Raw genomic sequence first — 18,765 nt, 5'->3', positions numbered from 1 at the left:
CTCTCCATATTCTATCATATTCTTTAAAATTGCTGGATAAGTGTGTTTTTAAAAAAATAATTTTACAAGTATTTTGTTGAATTGCATTATATTCTTGATTTAACTTTTGTATATAACATTTTTATCTAATCATCTATTTTCTGTAATTTAATAAATATGTCAGTTTAACAGACAAAGTTAAAGTATTTATACTAATTAAATAAGACAGAGTTAATGTTTATACAAATTAAATGACTATGGTTATACAAACTCTGTTCTAATTAAACATACATCTACAGGTAAATGGGATCACAACACTTGGAGAAAACATTGCTGATAATGGAGGGCTTAAGCAGAGCTACAGAGTGGGTACAATAGAATCTGCCTAGTTATGATAAGATAATCAAATTAGATAGTATAACTATATTTATTTTAAAAGATTTAAAATGCATAAAAATGCATAAATCAAGTTGGCCCATATTCACATACTTATTTCATATAACAGAATATTTAAAAAAAAATGTTTTATATATTTATTTAAATTTAAAATTTCAGTAGGTATTTAAAAAAAATACAGCAGATTAATTATTTGTTTCATATTTTCATTAAGATTGTATTTTATAATAGGCTTACAGAAATTTTGTGAAAAGACAAGGGTCAGAGGAGAATAGATTACCTGGCCTTGACCTAAATCATAACCAGATTTTCTTCCTCAGCTTTGCTCAGGTGAGATTATGTTTCGAAATTACCAATGCCACATTGTGTTTCAGATTAAAATCAGACTGTTAGTTTAATTTTTGTGTTTATTCTGTACCACACATAACTGTAACAGATCCCAATTTTTCATATCTCTTATCTACATTTTAAAAATAACCACAAAATATTTTTGAAAAAAAAATTATATTGAAGATTCTTTAAAAAAATGCTACCAATATGAATGATCCCAAAAAAAAATAGAGAGAAAATGATGTTAGTTTTGTCTGGCGTGCATGGCAGAACCCACATGGTATGATGATTTCGCCAGTATGTGATATTTTCAAGTTTGAGACTAATTGAATTTAGGGTAAATGTTTCGTCTTTTGACTTTAAATTCATAACAGTGTTAATCAACATAACTATACGACATTTTAATTTTTAGGTGTGGTGTGCCAAGTACAGGGATGAGGTCAAGAAAGAAGTTGTGGAAACTGACATTCATTCTCCCTCTAAATTTAGGTAACTGTTAGATTTCTAAAAGAAACACTTGTCATACTATTTTTAAAAAAATGAAAACTAGTTCAGTTGTATAGTGACCAGAAAATTGAGCAGCGAAAAACTGCGCACAAAAAAGTGGGAAAAGGCATTTTTGTTTTCTTAAATTGAGCATTATAGACATTAACAAAGAGTGACTACATGTACAATGTAGTATAATAAAACATTTTTCCACAAAATACAACAAAACTTAATTGTATGAGTAATATTAGTTTGTATTTACGCTTTTTCTGTTTGTGCAGTTTTCTGTTGCTCATTTTCAAATGGCATATTTTTCTGGAAGCTCAGTTATATAATGCTTTAAATTAATTTTACACTTAGCTTAAAACATACATTCTTATCAGAATAAAAACAAATTATTATACAGATCTAATAATTTTCAAAGCCTTATTTACACATTACATCACAATAGTTTTTGATGGTTTTCGCCAAGTATTTTTAGTTATAAATTAACAGCTAAATTTTATAATGTATGCAAAATGCAACACTCATGTTTTATAATTTTTATTTTTATTATATGCAAATAAATGTTAAAGAATGTTATAGAAACAGAAATTTAAGCTGAAGCATTCATCTTAAAAAAAATGAAGCAATTTTCCCCACCATTTATAATTTAGTTTAAAGCAGTTTAATTTTTTAACTGCAGGGTGTTTGGGACACTGAGAAACTCCAAAGAGTTTGCAGAAGCTTTCATGTGTAAACCAGGCTCTAGGATGGTCACTCTGGACAAGTGTGTGTTGTGGTGATGCAAGTCTCATTTAGTTCCGTTGGAGTTCAAGAGAAAATGGAATCTGGGCAGTCCAATACTTGCCTGAAGAATTAAAAAACAGTTATGCAAAACTATTTTCTAAAGTTTTTAGGTGCATGATTTAAAAAAGATTACCAATGTTAATGGACAATTAATTTCCAAATGTAAAATCTTTATTTAAAAATGTAATGTAAAATGATTAAATAGAAACATTTAAATGTTTTGCCAAATGGTTAGAAAATATATGAGTGGGTTTCAGAAAAGTTTTTTTTATGTATACCTTCCATAAAATAACCAAAGCTCATTGTGTATGATGTGTGACTAGTTAGGGTTTATTAGTTGTGATTATGTACTTGTAGTTAGATAGATATATAAACAGAAATTAGAAAATAATAGTACATATTTAAACTTATGACAGTTACAAATGCATATAGGGATAATGAAATGTAATGGGCATAGATGTGGTTTGAATGAACAGCTATGGATGTGATGTTAGATATTGTTTCATCTATAGAAATGTTTGTTAACATGTTGATGTAAGAAAGTGAACACTTCACTTGAGAGAGTGAGAGAGAGAGAGAGAGAGTTATTGCTGGTGTGTTTTTACTTAGGCTTATCGAATCCTCTTATTTAATCATTGCTAACAAAATGGCTAGAATAAAAAATTTATCATTAATAATTGATAATCACTCAGTATTTTAATTATAAAATCATCAGGGCAAATATACTCACATTAAAAAGTAGATATAGGATTTTTTTTTAAGATACAAATTTCAAATGAGATTAATTTTTATATTGAGAGGTTGAATTTTGATCACTAATTATGTATTTTGTCTAAGAAATAGAAATACAAAAAAAGTTGTGTTTAGTAAAAAAAAATTGCATTATCTGTGATTCTCATCTATTTTGTAATTAGCATTTTGTTTCTATTTATTTTTGTAATAGCATTTCCATATTTTGTTCTCATCTGTGATTTCTTTTTATTTTTTAAATAATGTTTGTTATAAATTCCTATATTTCTTTAGTTTTGCTAAACTAGGTTATTCCATTCCCTTTTTTTTCCTATTAATGTCTTGTTTTTGATTGATAACTTTTGATTTTGTTATCACCTGTAAGTTGTATGTAATCAATCTATGTAATCATGATCTATGTAATATTGAAATTTATTACATTTTCACTCAAGGCTAAGAATTTGTAGCATATTTTTACCTCCATTATAAAAGTATATAATTTTAAAATACTTCAACCCTTTTACTATATAGTTGGAACACATATTTTAAACTATTCAATTAATTTAAAAAAAAAAGAAATTCTAAATGTGCTTTAAGTAAATACACCTAATAGTTGTGTCCTGCTATATTTTCTATAGAATTTGTATTTGAATATATTCTAGTATGTTATAGTTGCAACACCTTAAATTAATTTTATGTAATGATAAAATATCAATACCCAAGTTAATTTAATATTCAAATACCATTCTCTTAACTAGAACAGATTTTTTTCAATGAATTTTAAGATATTGAATTTTTTAAATATGCAATATCCAATCTTTAATCATGTGTTTACTGATTAGTTTATATAGTAGCCATAGAATTATGTTGAACTGTAGCACTAATTGTGTATGCTGTTATTAATATAATATACTTGATTATAGTTTTCAATCGAGCTTGTTTTATTTAGTCTCAAAATAAAACAGCACTTATATATTTCTCTCAATAGCTAGATTATAGTTTTTATTTATTTATTTATTCAGATTGTACCATCTTGTGTTTGAAATAACCTTGTAACCAGCACTACCAGGTCATGGTAGACTAGTTTGTTTGGATTGTCCTCAGCACTCAACTCTTTCTTGCACCCTGCACTTACTACTCCATAGCTTTCTTAGTCTCGTCCCATAATTAACACTGAAAAACTAAGCCAGTGATGTAGCAAACACATTTCTTAGCTAACACTCATTTAACTAATGATAAATTAATATTTTCGGAAAATTTTAATTAACTTCTTTTATTTGTAATAATTCATTTAGGCTACATTTTTCAGATTTCCCTAATTGAGAGTTATTTTCTGGATGAATATTTTCATTAAATAATGCTAATTTGTTGCAGTAATTTAAAGCTTTAAAAAAACAGATATTTCTAGTTACATAAATAGGGCCGATAGCAATAAATCAGTTCTTTATCTGGTAAATAAGTAACTATATCAATAACCATACACTGTCCAAAAGATCTGATACATTTCTGCTTACGTGACTGAAGAGTTAGCATGAGCTGCCTCGTCAGCTACAACATCATCATAGTTTAAAAACCCAACGTTTTATAGATTAAAACTAAACCAACGGCATTTGTTTAGAATTGAATCGTTCTTGTCACAAGGTGCCTTTTAATACCACTGTTGTTTGCTGTATTTCCAATTATTCTTTCATTTATTATATAATAAACAATATAAAAATATCCTATGATGAGTTCAAGTATTTATATATTTTATATTTAAAATCTGGTTGAATGTAATGTTAATCCAAAAGGAATCATCTTTTTTTTTAAAGTAGTGTTTCTTAATTTCACGTGCCCCCCCCCCCCACCCCCCCCCCCCCCCCCCACACACACACAGTGGAAAAGGTGAAAATACTCCTAGTGGTCTAGTTATACTTATCTGTTGGAGCGGATAACATTAGCTTAGCTATTACTCTTACATATTTATGTTTTTTTAAATAGTAATTTCGTGTTGTGCTAACTTATTACAACCACAAGTAACTGCAGTAAATCGCTAGGTAGCTTCTTTATATTTAACAGAAACTTACAAAGTTTTATTATATCTCTTCCGCGGGAGCAGTGGGGAGGAACCATATGCAATCTGGTGAGATTCTCACTAGCGTTGAGCGACGCTGATCAATAAAGCCGAGCCCGACACTAATGACAGTCAGCCGCGCACTAATTAGAGGCATAACTCCGGTCTACAACATAGGTGGGACAGGGTTGTGTGCGGTGAACACTATGATGATACAACATCTCTACAACAGGGTTGTGTGACCCATTCTGATGATAAAACATCTCTACAACAGGGTTGTGTGACCCATTCTGATGATAAAACATCTCTACAACAGGGTTGTGTGACCCATTCTGATGATAAAACATCTCTACAACAGGGTTGTGTGACCCATTCTGATGATAAAACATCTCTACATCAGGGTTGTGTGACCCATTCTGATGATAAAACATCTCTACATCAGGGTTGTGTGACCCATTCTGATGATAAAACATCTCTACATCAGGGTTGTGTGACCCATTCTGATGATAAAACATCTCTACATCAGGGTTGTGTGACCCATTCTGATGATAAAACATCTCTACATCAGGGTTGTGTGACCCATTCCGATGATAAAACATCTCTACATCAGGATTGAGTGACCCATTCTGATGATAAAACATCTCTACATCAGGGTTGTGTGTCCTATCAACTCTGATGATAAAACATCTCTACATCAGGGTTGTGTGACCCATTCTGATGATAAAATATCTCTACAACAGGGTTGTGTAAGCCACTCTGCTGATAAAACATCTCTATATCAGGGTAGAGTGACCCATTCTGATGATAAAACATCTCTACATCAGGGTTGTGTGTCCTATCAACTCTGATGATAAAACATCTCTACATCAGGGTTGTGTGACCCACTCTGATGATAAAACATCTCTACATCAGGGTTGTGTGACCCACTCTGATGATAAAACATCTCTACATCAGGGTTGTGTGACCCATTCTGATGATAAAATATCTCTACAACAGGGTTGTGTAAGCCACTCTGATTATAAAACATCTCTACAACAATGTTGTGTAAGCCACTCTGATTATAAAACATCTCTACAACAATGTTGTGTAAGCCACTCTGGTGATAAAACATCTCTACAACAATGTTGTGTAAGCCACTCTGATTATAAAACATCTCTACAACAATGTTGTGTAAGCCACTCTGGTGATAAAACATCTCTACAACAATGTTGTGTAAGCCACTCTGGTGATAAAACATCTCTACAACAATGTTGTGTAAGCCACTCTGGTGATAAAACATCTTACATTAGAGTTAAGTGACGTGTCCACTCTGTTGATAGAACATCTCTAAGTAAAGACGGCCACCGCGGGTGTACACTTTAAGGAAGCGGCAAACGGGTTAGAAATAAAACACGTATTATGAGCTACATTATTGAATTATACACAGTCGCAAATAATAAAATCTATATTATCAGGCTTTATAGACTTGTTTAACCGTTTTCTACATAAATTGATAAGCAAGAAAAACAGGTAAGGGGAAGATATTGCATTGTACAAACCGTCCCCGAACTTTCCAAATGGTAGGAGTGTGGGGAGCTTTTTTGCCAAATAGTGAATATTCCTTTCAGACACGACCGTATTATTTTTGTCGATATCATATTACCATGTAATGAAAATGATGTGGGTGTCCCGACATGGTATTCTATGTTTTATTTCCATCGGACAAGTATTATTCGAATTATGACCTGTACAAATGTGTACAAAGTGTCGCATTAGTGTAAAATGTCAGTAAAATCTTATATAAATCATACATAATAAAGACAATATAATCTTGAAATATATATATATATATATATATATATATATATATATATATATATATATATATATATATATATATATATATATATATATATATGTATGTATATATATATATGAATGGTTAATTAGAGTTAAAAAATATATTAAGTACATAATGACCATCGCGACATGGGGGTGGGGGGTGGGGGATGGGACACACCATGACGTAAACATGCAAACTATAGAGAAAACAATGCTACACCCAGCTGTACTAACAATCGACCATAGATAAATATCATTAGTATTAAATTTTACCGGGGGGGGGGGGTGTGATACCAGCTGCAAAATTTACAAAAATAAAAAACAAGTAGGGGGGGGGGGAGTGACACCATGAGGTTGCCGCACCGGGTGACACCCAACCTAGCAACGCCACTGGTTCGCACCCGGTGCCTGAAATGGTTGCCACGCCTCTTTAGTATAACAGGACAATACAATTTAAAGCAAAGCCGACTATCAACCAATTTAGACTTTCTTCCAGGCATCTCTTCGGGGCAAAGTCTACCGTCCCCCTGAACGAAATGAAATTTATATAAAAATATATACTTTTAACAGTGTCCGCCCCCCAAAGAAAGTCTACCGCCACCCTCCCCCCCCCCCCCACAAAAATTTTTAAGTGACCCCCCCCCCCTGGAGAAAATAAGTCTGGAAGAAACACTGTCAACCATCTCTTCTGTAGGTTAGAAGTGTGTTACAATTACTTAAATGTTGACTATCAAACATCTGTAGCATAGGGTGTGATACAATTACTTAAATGTTGACTATCAAACATCTGTAGCATAGGGTGTGATACAATTACTTAAATGTTGACTATCAAACATCTGTAGCATAGGGTGTGATACAATTACTTAAATGTTGACTATCAAACATCTGTAGCATAGGGTGTGATACAATTACTTAAATGTTGACTATCAAACATCTGTAGCATAGGGTGTGATACAATGAAATCAAAGCCGACTATCAACCATGGATAGGATAATAGTGCGATCATTTAATGCACTAACATAAAAACCCAACCACACAACCGACCACCCACCCAACCACCCAACCAACCACCCAACCACCCCCCTGGTCACCGAGAAAAAAATTCCCCAAACGTCCAATCCGTTTTAGCCGGGTACTGATGAGCAGTAGAGTAGACCAGGCAAGTGGGAACCAGGCCGATGGTCGCGTGGCCAGCTTTACGTGACGAGAGTTTGGTTATTTTTTTAGTCATCCTCCCACCCCACTCCCTTCCATACCTACCCTATTCACGTATTAAACACAAAACAGTAGGTCCGCGTCCAATTTTTGACGTTGAGATAGTGTGTTTACGTGTATGTGTGTGTGTGTGTATCGGCAAAACGGTGGGGTGGTTGGGTTCCCATCCAATTCCCACCTCCCCACTCCTTCCCCTCCTCCACCTTTCACCATTTGTAAAATATATTTATTAGATAATATGGAGGCGTAGTCTAGTGTTCGTGTGTAATCATTAGGTTACAAAACAATACAAATAGATTGAAAACAAAATAGCAGTAATTTTTGGTTGAAAGTTATGATTTGTAGCATTTTAAATATAAATCGGCCGGGTGGGGTGGGGCTAATTACTGTAATGACAAATTGACATGGGCGGGGGTGTATTGTCCTACTCTTGCTCGCTGGTGCGCATAGGGTGGGACGACTAACAATTTGTAATGGATCTAGTTGGCCTATTCATTGAGTCGGTCTAGATGAGTTCGGATATAACATCACATCAAATTAGCATTTCCCTGCAATTAATAATTCACTCAACTCACTGAAAATCACGGCGAGGGAGTGAACTATTGGGATCAGTACGGGTACAAAAAATAAAACAGTTTAAATGTTTTTAAAGCTGAAATAATACTTAGTATCTCTTAGGCAGATAGAGTTCATATGTTTCTTGGCCTCGTCATATGAAGAGATGGTGTGCTCAACACTATGCGCAGTCGACTTCGCTTTCTCCTACCTAAGTCAGGTACACATCAGAGCTAAGGAATGTCCTACAATAACAAGCCCGAGCCGAGATCCGAACTCGAGACTCCCAGGTTAGCAGCAAAATGATCTACCATACGACCATGCCGATTCTACTTTTTTACGATGATTCCTGCGTAATTAAAAGTAAGAAATAAAACATGCATTTAAACTTTACACCTTAAAGCTTCTCATTGCATTACAAAAAGAATCCAAAATGTGTTTCATTAGCTTAATGCGTAAATGGTTGGTCTTTCTAGAGTATTGAAAATATTTTTTAAACGTTTTAAAAGCTTCGAAATTCCTAAATTAAACATAGTTATACGTGGATACCAATAATCTTAAGCTTGTGAAAGTACATAGAAAATTAACGTATAACAACGCAAATGAATACAGATTATCCATATGCAGAGGCGTAGCGAGAGGGGGGGGGGGGGCGGGGGAGCCGAGATCCGAACTCTAGACTTCCGGGTTAGCAGCAAAATGATCTACCATACGACCATGCCGATTTTACTATTTTACGATGATTCCTGCGTAATTAAAAGTAAGAAATAAAACATGCATTTAAACTTTACACCTTAAAGCTTCTCATTGCATTACAAAAAGAATCCAAAATGTGTTTCATTAGCTTAATTTAGGGGGGTGACACCAAGGCAAAAAATAGCAAAATATATAGAGAAAAATGATAATTCCACTTAATCAAGTGATTAATACGAGTGTTAAATAGTCTTTTAAGAGGTGCAAATCGAAAGTTTGAGGGGGGGGGGGTGGTGCAAATCGAAATTGAAAGTTAGTCCCCGGGAAGGGTCGCTACGCCTATGGGGGGGGGGGGGGTTGACACCATTAAGTGCCGCACCGGGTGACACCCGACCTCGCTACGCCACTGTCCATATGTACTACACGACTGATGTTAATCATAAATTAAATTGAGGGCGAGGTTTAGGGTTTTGCACTAAATGGGAGGCAGATATCGACTAGAGATGGAATTTATTATTGACATTTAAAAATAAAATACAAGAAATCTCATGAGCATTTAGTACCTTTTTATTTTTTGTTCCCTACTATCGCCACCCCCTCCCCCACCCAAACCCTCTACACCCAAAACCCTTCTCCTGCTGACTGAACTTGACTTCGTTCTATTCCAAAACATTCAATCATTCAGGGTGACATATTACAGAGCTGAGGTAAACGCCCACTCCAACACTAAATTATTACTGCGTTTCTACTAAACAATTGACGAGGCACAACAATACTTTGATATGTCATTTGGGTGGGTTGGATAATATGACAAAAATATCCAAACAAACAACGAGTCAAATTATAATTTGGTGTTGCTATAAAACCTATGTTTGGTCTGTCTGTGGTAATAACATGATTGGATTCCGAGGATCGTGTTTGCTGGCGGATATGAACTTTTCTAGCAGAAATCTGGTGATCAAGTTTATCTGCAGATATTAACTTTTCTACGGTTGAAATCTGAAGATTTTCTTTGAGGGCAAATATGAAGTTTTCTACGGTTGAAATCTGAAGATTTTCTTTGAGGGCAGATATGAAGTTTTCAGCAATGTCTTTAACATTTCTTTTCCTGTGCATTGTTCTATCCATACAGACCAGCAGAGGTAGGTAAACATTCAGATTATTTGTAGGTCTTATTTTATGTGAGCATATGCATGTGCATTATGTGTGTATGTATAACTAGACCACATATTTTTTCTTTGGATAGCTACGGAATTAGTGGGTAATTCATAAATGACGTAACGGATGTTAGACGATTTTTATCTTCCCCTTTCCCCATTGTCCCACATCGTCACAAAATGCCAGACCCATACTTCTAAAAAGACGTCACAAAACAGGCGACATGATTTTGTCGTTTAAAGACACAGTATTCGGCTGAGCATAGCGCTGAACACACTACCCCTTCATATGATGAGGTCACGTAAACAGATGAACTCTACTTCACGCGATCCATGGCCTGCCAAGTTCAGAAAACAAACTTTTCATTCACATCTTTAAAAAAGTCACACCTCAGCTTTGTCTTTTAAAAACATCGATTTATTTTTATAATATTTTTTTGAGCTCTAGCCTCGCAAGAATAACAAACAAATTAATCCCATATTAAAGCTTAAGTCAAATTAATAATAATAATGAATTAGAACCATTCCCGTTCGTTGTGATTTCCCAATGTGCACTTTTTATGTGGGAAAATTTAAACAAAAGAATTAGCCAATGCCATGATCTGATTCGAACCCATACCACTTACTGGGTCAGTAACACGCTGTCATCTCGTAGAGCTAGGCAAATAACTTCTTGTGAAAATATTTTGGTTTTTTTCTACACTCTCTGAGGCCACTCTTCGCCAGAAATTAAAATTACGCCAAATATTTTTAAAAATTAAATTATATACAAAGATTTATATACAATATATAAGGTGTGAAAGAAACTCAATTATATAATTTAAATTGTTTTTTTTTACTAGACCCTAGTTGATTTTGGATTGCCAAAGATTTTAGTTTTACTCGTTCTTCGACAGAACTAAAAATGGTTTCAATCTACTTTGAAGGCAGATCTAGATACATTCATTGTATTCTCGATTTGAATACCTGTGAAGCGTATCTTCATAAAAGAAATGATAATAGTGTAGGAACCTAATACAAAAAAGAAATATCGTTAAAACCGAAATAATCTGAAATATTCATCAGACTTTTCAATGGGCAATACTGAAGCGATGTTTGTTCTGAAAAAGTAATTACAGTATTTGTTATCAGCTAGTATAATTAAAAGCGTGTTTCTACATGACATGAATATATCAGTAAATCAATTAAAGTTTTTAAAAAAATGTAAAACATTTTGGGGAAAAAAGAACATTGTTCTCTAAATAAATATGCACTTTACAGTTCTCACATATTGATGATGCTGTCATCAAAAAGAACTGACACACACACACACACACACACACACACAAATAAAAAAAAAATATACAACTTCCTCGAGTTTTCGTAATATATATATCGTTAGATATATTATTTATATTATTTATTTATTAGGTGTTTGCTAAATTCTGGAGAATGATATTGTTGTTTGCTGTGTAGCAGATTAAAATTTTGGTTTGCTTTCTATAACTGACGGCAAATAAAGTCAATATTTTTTTAACCCATACGATGTCTAGGCTTTGTGGCTTTGGGGTCATCCATAAATGACGTCACACTCGTAGGGGGGGAGGGGGGTCCGTAATTTTGTGACGATGTGTGATGAGGGGGAGGGGGGGGGGTTCAGATGTTGCGACGTCACATTTTTGCATTATAAAAAAGAAATGTTAGAAAACGAATTTTAGACGTTATTTCTCGTTTTAGATAACTGTTTTAAAAATTACATTAGTTTAGACAAGATTTTAAAAAAATATCGATGTTTTAAAAAAAATCAACTGCAATTTTGAGGGGGGTTGTAGGTTGAGGTGTGACGTCATTTTAGGGGGGGGGGGGTCTGGCTTTTTGTGACGACGTGTGACGGAGGGGAGTGGGGGGGGGGGGAAGGTAAAAATCGTCAAAAAAGCGTGACGTCATTTATGGATGACCCCTTTTGTATTTTAAATGTTACTCTTGTCATAGCAAACCCAAAAGTTGTCGCCAAATTTATTTATTTTTTAAAAGTTGTTATAACTATAATTGTATATTTTTTCTCTGTTTTTAAAACATCCTGAAAGCCGATATTAATCAAACACACTGTGTAGCCGAAACAATTGTTTGCTCGAGAGGCCGCTAGCTATAAAGAAGGGACCCAAAATCCATAGAACGTTTCTCAATGTAAAATGTAAATTTGTTATATTGGTAGAACAAATATCATGCACCATCCTGTATCCTACACATTATCAAAAATATTATCATCAGAAGTTTTGGTTTCATGTACGTTTACTTGTTTTTGCTTTTACAAGAAATGCTATAGTTGCATACTTTGAATGGTTTCCCTTAAGTAAATTTTATAATGGGCTATGAAGACAGTAGTAACGTCATTCCCAAATGCAGCACTGTAGATGTTGAAGTACACTGTACAAAGGCGCTGTGTTGTCCCTTTCAAGTTCCTTTTCGAGTTTACATCCTCCGCTTAGTAGATTCTTAGTAAATGAATTAATTGAATATTATATAGTCAACTACTATTAATAAATGACGTCATTGGGGATATGTGGTTTGGCGTTTTAAGGATGACCCCCTAAATCAGGTTTTCCGACGCGCGAGATGATGACATACAGTTGTGTGTGAAAAACATGTTTCTGTCTTTTATGGATTACTGCATTATTCATCCGATCGCCCACCCTCCCCCCGAAGAAACTCCGCGTGCAACTCATAATTTACTAAGTTCGCCTGTCTGTATCAAACTACAAACATACGCTAATATAAACCCGTGTGTTTTCATTGCTACATTTGATTGAATGGTACTCAATTTAGATAAAATAGTTGTTCATGTTTTCATTACATATTGTTTCCATGAACTTTATCTTTGGGAATTGACTTAGACAACAGTGGAATCTTACTAAAGGATAGTTTGTAGAACGTAATAGGATACAAGATGATTGCCTTTCTACATGATTGTATAGGATTTGATGATTAATGATACCAAATAAAACAATGGCCCTTTTTCCTCATGATTATGTATACTTTTTAAACGGCCTAAGCGGCGTTTCCCAGGGGTAGGTGGAAATCTATATCTATACAGTTCAGGAAAATGTATTAAAAGTATGTTGAATATTTACGAAAATGGGATGAGTATTCTTTTAAATGTATTCATTCCCACAGAAAAAAAAATGTACTTTCTCACCAACTTATTAATACTTTTTAACACGTTTTTATTAACTCAGCTTCGCGTTTGTTTGTTTGTGGGTTTGTTGTTAATATTGACAACGAAAATTAGCCCACTTCTGATTGCTCTAGACATCTGAAATTCGGCATGCAGGCTATTTTCGCCTAACAATTTCAGATGCAATCATAAAAACTAGCAATTAGAGACCTAAATTAGCTTAATTAAATTACGCCCCAAGGACTCTAAAATTGAGGACATGATTTCTAAAGATACCGAGAAGACTGGAGGCCTATTGACACAGTTACTTCGGCCCCAATCGATGTGAGCGCGCTGGCCGTGATCGTATAGTGGTTAGTACTTCGCGTTGTGGCCGCGACAACCCAGGTTCGAATCCTGGTCACGGCATTTGATGACAAAAAACGTGGGTATGTCATCGCCTAACAATTTCAGATGCAATCATAAAAAACTAGCAATTAGAAACCTAAATTAGCTTAATTAAATTACGCCCCTTCTCTGTTTAAAGCGTATCGGTCGCTCAAGATTTTTAGTCCGTGTACTTAAAAACACTTAGTCAAGTCATACTTAATCAAGTCATTAGATAAAGTAGAAAATAAACTATATAAAAAACTTTTTAAAAACCACGTTTTTCATGTGTAGCAACGGACTAAAAAGGAGAAAATAAAATACTTAAAATTTTTTTAAAAAAACCCACGTTTTTCTTGTGGACTAAAAAGTAGAAAATAAATTTTTCATACATTTGATGACAAAAAACGTGGGTCGGGCAGATTTATGATTAAAGCGAAAAGCACACAACACACGAATTTTGGAAATTTGATGGTGAACGTACCCACGTTTTTTGTCATCACATGTATGAACAGTCATCACAAGAACCTGCACAGCTCGAAGAAGCACAAAATCTACGAGCAGTCATTGGTAGATCCCCTAGGGTCGGAAGAAAAATTTATTTTCTACTTTTTAGTCCACAAGAAAAACGTGGTTTTTTAAAAAGATTTTTTTAAGTATTTTATTTTTATTACCATCTGAAATGCAACAAAAAATTACTATGCTGATTGCACAAGTTTTTTTTCTTCTGTAAAGGTCTGTTTTTAACGAACTGCGTCACAGAGGAGCACCGCATATTGATAGCAGCAATTGAGCCTCTAAATATTGGAGCTAGTGTTATATACAAACAGTTTCTACAGGATTTTCTTAACAATTTTATCAGAAAAAATGAGTCGGATATTGTTACAGATATTGCGAAGGTAACCATTAATTGTTTTTGGATGAATGAGTTTGAAATTATTGGCCAGGTAAACTGCGAACAGATGTTTTCGGGCATGGACCTTACATTCAAAGACTTTCTATCTGACAACGTTTACTACGAAAATCGATTGGAGGAAACAATATCCATTTTAATAGAACCTTTACTGGATTTTTTTCGGAATAGACCTATAATTTTACTGAGATCTAAACATACATTTATTTTATCTTATAAAACATATTTTTTAAGATATAACTATTACAAAGGTATAACTGTCATAGACACTACCGCGCCTATACTACCACCACATACACTGGTATGTACAGACTGCAGACAAGGCTGGATTCCATTCCGAGAACCTGGGACCAACAGAATTTTATCCTGCTATTTTGTTGTGCCTGAGAATTACATACAGGTCGACATAAAAGACGCTGGCCAACGATGTGAAAGTATGGGAGCGAAAATGGTTTCCATAGAAACAGAAGCAGAGTTTGAGTTTGTACAAGACCTTCTGAAGAAAAATTTGAATGTCTCAGGTCCAGAGCCTTGGTGTAGACGACAAAACAACAGCGTATGTCTGGCCTTGAACCTAAATCGACATGGGGGACATTTTAGGTGGGGTCAAGGTCGACCACTGGTCATATCTCCGCCATGGCCACCAAGCCTTGAAGAATATGGAGATTGTGTCACGTGGGTTTTATCACGTGATGAAACTGGATACAGTGGAGTCTGGCGTCAAGTTGATTGTAACGTTACTGATCGATATCTTGTGATCTGTGAGACAGAAAAATTTATAAAATATCACAAATTCTTTCTAATGTCTTCATCAGAGTTTGTAGAATACAATAATGCTATTGTCTCTGTCGCAGCTAATAGTGGCAACGATGAGTTTAACAATCTTCATTACTCCCCGCGATTCAATTGTCAAGACAGTTCTTCAAAACGTATTGCTTATTCTTCTGTCTGTGACGACATATGTGATTGTCCAAACGGTAGAGACGAATTAATTTGTTCAACACAGACTGACATGGTAGGCAAAGAAAGTGAAAAAATATATACATCCTCTGAAAGCAGATTGCAAGAAACTACTAACTGTAACACTAGTTATGGCAGGAATGAAGAAACTAAGTTTCGCTGTGATAATTTTTCACAGCTTGTATCCGATATGTGTACACCAAATGTCGATCTCAGATGGAACGAAGTCACAAACACTGAGCCTGCTAAATGTTGGTTCGATACAGTCACATGCGGTAAAGATTCTGTCCACTTTGAAAAAATAGGATCTAACCAAACTAACGTATGCGGCGTGGCACCTAAATGTTTGTATATTAAATCTTCAGAAGGTGTCATAGGTTGCCACAATATGACCCACCTACAGAACTGTACTAGATACAAATGTCCATCTTGCTTCTCTAAATGTCCACTGTCTTATTGTATCCCAGAGACTTACGTCAATGACGGTACACAGGATTGTCCACAGGGAGAAGATGAAAACAATCTGTTTAAGTGTTTCAATACGTCACAGTATGTTTTCCTAGAGAACGTTTGTGATGGATTCAAAGATTGCCCTAGAGGTGATGATGAAATGAATTGTAACGTTGAATGTCCTAGTGGAGTAATATGTGTTGCGGGGACAGCGACTGTGCCTGGTTTATATTATACGAGTTTCATATTAGGTAGTCTTTTTATCGATGATTCGATTCGCTTATTACTTGTTGATGATTTTCGTTCTGTAAAAGTAGTAACATTTCATACTAATACATTTTCAAAACTAATTGAATTACAGTGTGCTAATTTGTATTTAGATGACTTTACATTCCTAACCATTACAGAAAACAATACAATCTTGTTTGCTGACTTCAGTTATAGTAACCTTAGACAAATCACATCGACTGGGAATTTCGCTAGGATGAAAAGACTTAAAACACTAGACCTGTCCTACAATGATCTTTTAACTACCTTTAACTTGTCTCTCCCATCTCTGGAGAGATTAGATTTATCTCACACCAGCATTTCAAGTCTTATTAGTCAAAATTTTAATAACATGCGGAACCTGAGATTTTTGTACTTGATTGGAACTAAAATAACTAACCCAAATTTTATTCCTATAAATTTTGTTCTCAGTGAATTTGATATCACAGCAACACATATGAAAGATATAAAAAACAATTATTTTAATAACCTGGAAATTACCGTGTTTATAAAAACTTCAAATCATAGATTGTGCTGCCCGCAGGCGCTGGGTGAAAATACTCCCCCTGAAAAATGTTCTTACGATTACAACACAATCTCCTCGTGTCTAGACCTAATCAAAGACGTTGGCAAGAGGTCACTTCTGTGGACGATAGGTGTTTTGGCCTTGCTGGGGAATTCGCTGGCTCTAGTATACAGGATGATATGGGACAGAAAAGTTTTGCGTACAGTGTACGGACAGTTTGTGTCCAACCTCTGTATCTCAGACATGATCATGGGCTTTTATCTCATCATTATTGGCGTGGCTGATGAGGTGTATCGGGACAATTATTTTGTCCGTGAAGAAGAATGGCAATATGGGGTTGTCTGCCAAGTGGCCGGGTTTCTGTCAACCCTCTCTAGCGAGGTCACGACGTTCTTTATCTGTCTGATAACACTGGACAGATTTCTGACACTCAGGTTCCAAACTGGCAAGTACCGGTTCACCACGAGAATAAAACGTGCATCCATCATCCTCTCCTGGCTTCTTGGGTTCACTTTAGCTTTGGTGCCAGTACTGTACCCTGAGTGGGGAGTATTCACATCCAATTCCATGTGTTTGGCATTTCCTTTAGACACTGCTGTAAGCGGCGGACGCTATTACTCTGTTGCTCTGTTTTTAGGGTTAAATTTACTCCTCTTTGTGTCCATCATAGTCGGGCAGATTTTCATCTTCCGCTCTCTCTCTGCCAGCAGAACTGCCTCTACTTTCGAAACCGTTAATAACTCCAGACGCACCCAGGAGATTCTCGTTGCTAGGCAACTGTCCCTTGTTGCCGTGACCAACTTCCTGGCCTGGGTTCCAGTGCAGGTGATGGGGACTCTGGCACTGGCCGGCGTTAAGCTGGACAGTGACGTCTACACGTGGACGGCTGTCTTTGTTTTACCTTTGAACTCGGCTTTCAACCCAATCGTGTATTCTTTACCGAAGTTGTACGGTCTGTTTCAGTCTGTGAAGAATTGGTGTCGGAAATAAAAAAAATAACTGCAGTCAGGATTTGCTCTAGTTATACAGGGTTAGCTCTAGTTATACAGGGTTTGATCTAGTTATACAGGGTTTGTTCTAGATATACAGGGTTTGCTCTAATTATACAGGGTTTGCTCTGCAGGGTTTGCTCTAGTTATACAGGGTTTGCTCTAGTTATACAGGGTTTGCTCTAGTTATACAGGGTTTGCTCTAGTTATACAGGGTTTGATCTAGTTATACAGGGTTTGCTCTAGTTATACAGGGTTTGCTCTAGTTATACAGGGTTTGATCTAGTTATACAGGGTTTGCTCTAGTTATACAGGGTTCGCTCTAGTTATACAGGGTTTGCTCTAGTTATACAGGGTTTGCTCTAGTTATACAGGGTTTGCTCTAGTTATACAGGGTTTGCTCTGCAGGGTTTGCTCTAGTTATACAGAGTTTGCTCTAGTTATACAGGGTTTGCTCTAGTTATACAGGGTTTGCTCTAGTTATACAGGGTTTGATCTAGTTATACAGGGTTTGCTCTAGTTATACAGGGTTCGCTCTAGTTATACAGGGTTTGCTCTAGTTATACAGGGTTTGCTCTAGTTATACAGGGTTATCTCTAGTTATACAGGGTTATCTCTAGTTATACAGGGTTTGCTCTAGTTATACAGGGTTTGCTCTGCAGGGTTTGCTCTAGTTATACAGGGTTTGCTCTAGTTATACAGGGTTTGCTCTAGTTATACAGGGTTTGCTCTAGTTATACAGGGTTTGCTCTAGTTATACAGGGTTTGCTCTAGTTATACAGGGTTTGCTCTAGTTATAGAGAGCGCGGTCTCTAGATGTGGTAGATTACTAGACTAGAAGATTGAGGAGGTGATACAGACTTTACATTCGGTGACATAGCTGGTACACATTCACGACTCGGTCCAGACATAGACGTGACATAACAGTGACCCAGAC

General features: G+C 35.4%; 3 protein-coding genes and 1 non-coding gene across 7 annotated transcripts in view; 3 read left to right on the top strand and 1 right to left on the bottom strand.

Annotated features, from left to right (window-relative positions):
- The window catches only part of LOC131956391 (neprilysin), a 35,079-nt gene extending 32,153 nt beyond the window's left edge, over window positions 1-2,926 (top strand). For all 4 annotated transcript variants that reach the window (XM_059320793.1, XM_059320791.1, XM_059320794.1 and 1 more), the window contains 4 exons: window positions 279-344; window positions 607-705; window positions 1,118-1,194; window positions 1,877-2,926. In XM_059320793.1, coding sequence (XP_059176776.1) covers window positions 279-344; window positions 607-705; window positions 1,118-1,194; window positions 1,877-1,976 — 342 coding nt within the window. In that variant the 3' untranslated portion in view covers window positions 1,977-2,926. The remainder of the gene's footprint in view (window positions 1-278; window positions 345-606; window positions 706-1,117; window positions 1,195-1,876) is intronic.
- A 1,979-nt stretch (window positions 2,927-4,905) lies between these two features.
- LOC131956377 (uncharacterized) lies at window positions 4,906-5,403 on the bottom strand. The gene has a single exon (XM_059320771.1). It carries the CDS (start codon window positions 5,401-5,403, stop codon window positions 4,906-4,908), a length of 498 nt encoding a protein of 165 aa, XP_059176754.1.
- Window positions 5,404-13,693: 8,290 nt separating this feature from the next.
- Window positions 13,694-13,765, top strand: Trnah-gug (transfer RNA histidin (anticodon GUG)). Its single transcript has one exon. It is a non-coding gene; the product is annotated as a tRNA-His (tRNA).
- A 1,319-nt stretch (window positions 13,766-15,084) lies between these two features.
- LOC131956376 (G-protein coupled receptor GRL101-like) lies at window positions 15,085-17,829 on the top strand. Its single transcript, XM_059320770.1, has one exon. The coding sequence runs from the start codon at window positions 15,085-15,087 to the stop codon at window positions 17,827-17,829; it is 2,745 nt and encodes a 914-aa protein (XP_059176753.1).
- Window positions 17,830-18,765: the final 936 nt, after the last annotated feature.

This window comes from Physella acuta, unplaced genomic scaffold (assembly GCF_028476545.2).
Source record: "Physella acuta isolate Inbredline_101_S28 unplaced genomic scaffold, ASM2847654v3 ptg001146l, whole genome shotgun sequence".
In the NCBI taxonomy this organism is placed as follows: Eukaryota; Metazoa; Mollusca; class Gastropoda; family Physidae; genus Physella; species Physella acuta.
This window is presented reverse-complemented; position numbering and strand designations above follow the sequence as displayed.

Bases quoted from the DNA above. Each gene is read 5' to 3' on its own strand.
- LOC131956377 (XM_059320771.1), bottom strand. From the start codon at position 5,403: ATGTTTTATCATCAGAATGGGTCACTCAATCCTGATGTAGAGATGTTT.
- LOC131956376 (XM_059320770.1), top strand. From the start codon at position 15,085: ATGGTTTCCATAGAAACAGAAGCAGAGTTTGAGTTTGTACAAGACCTT.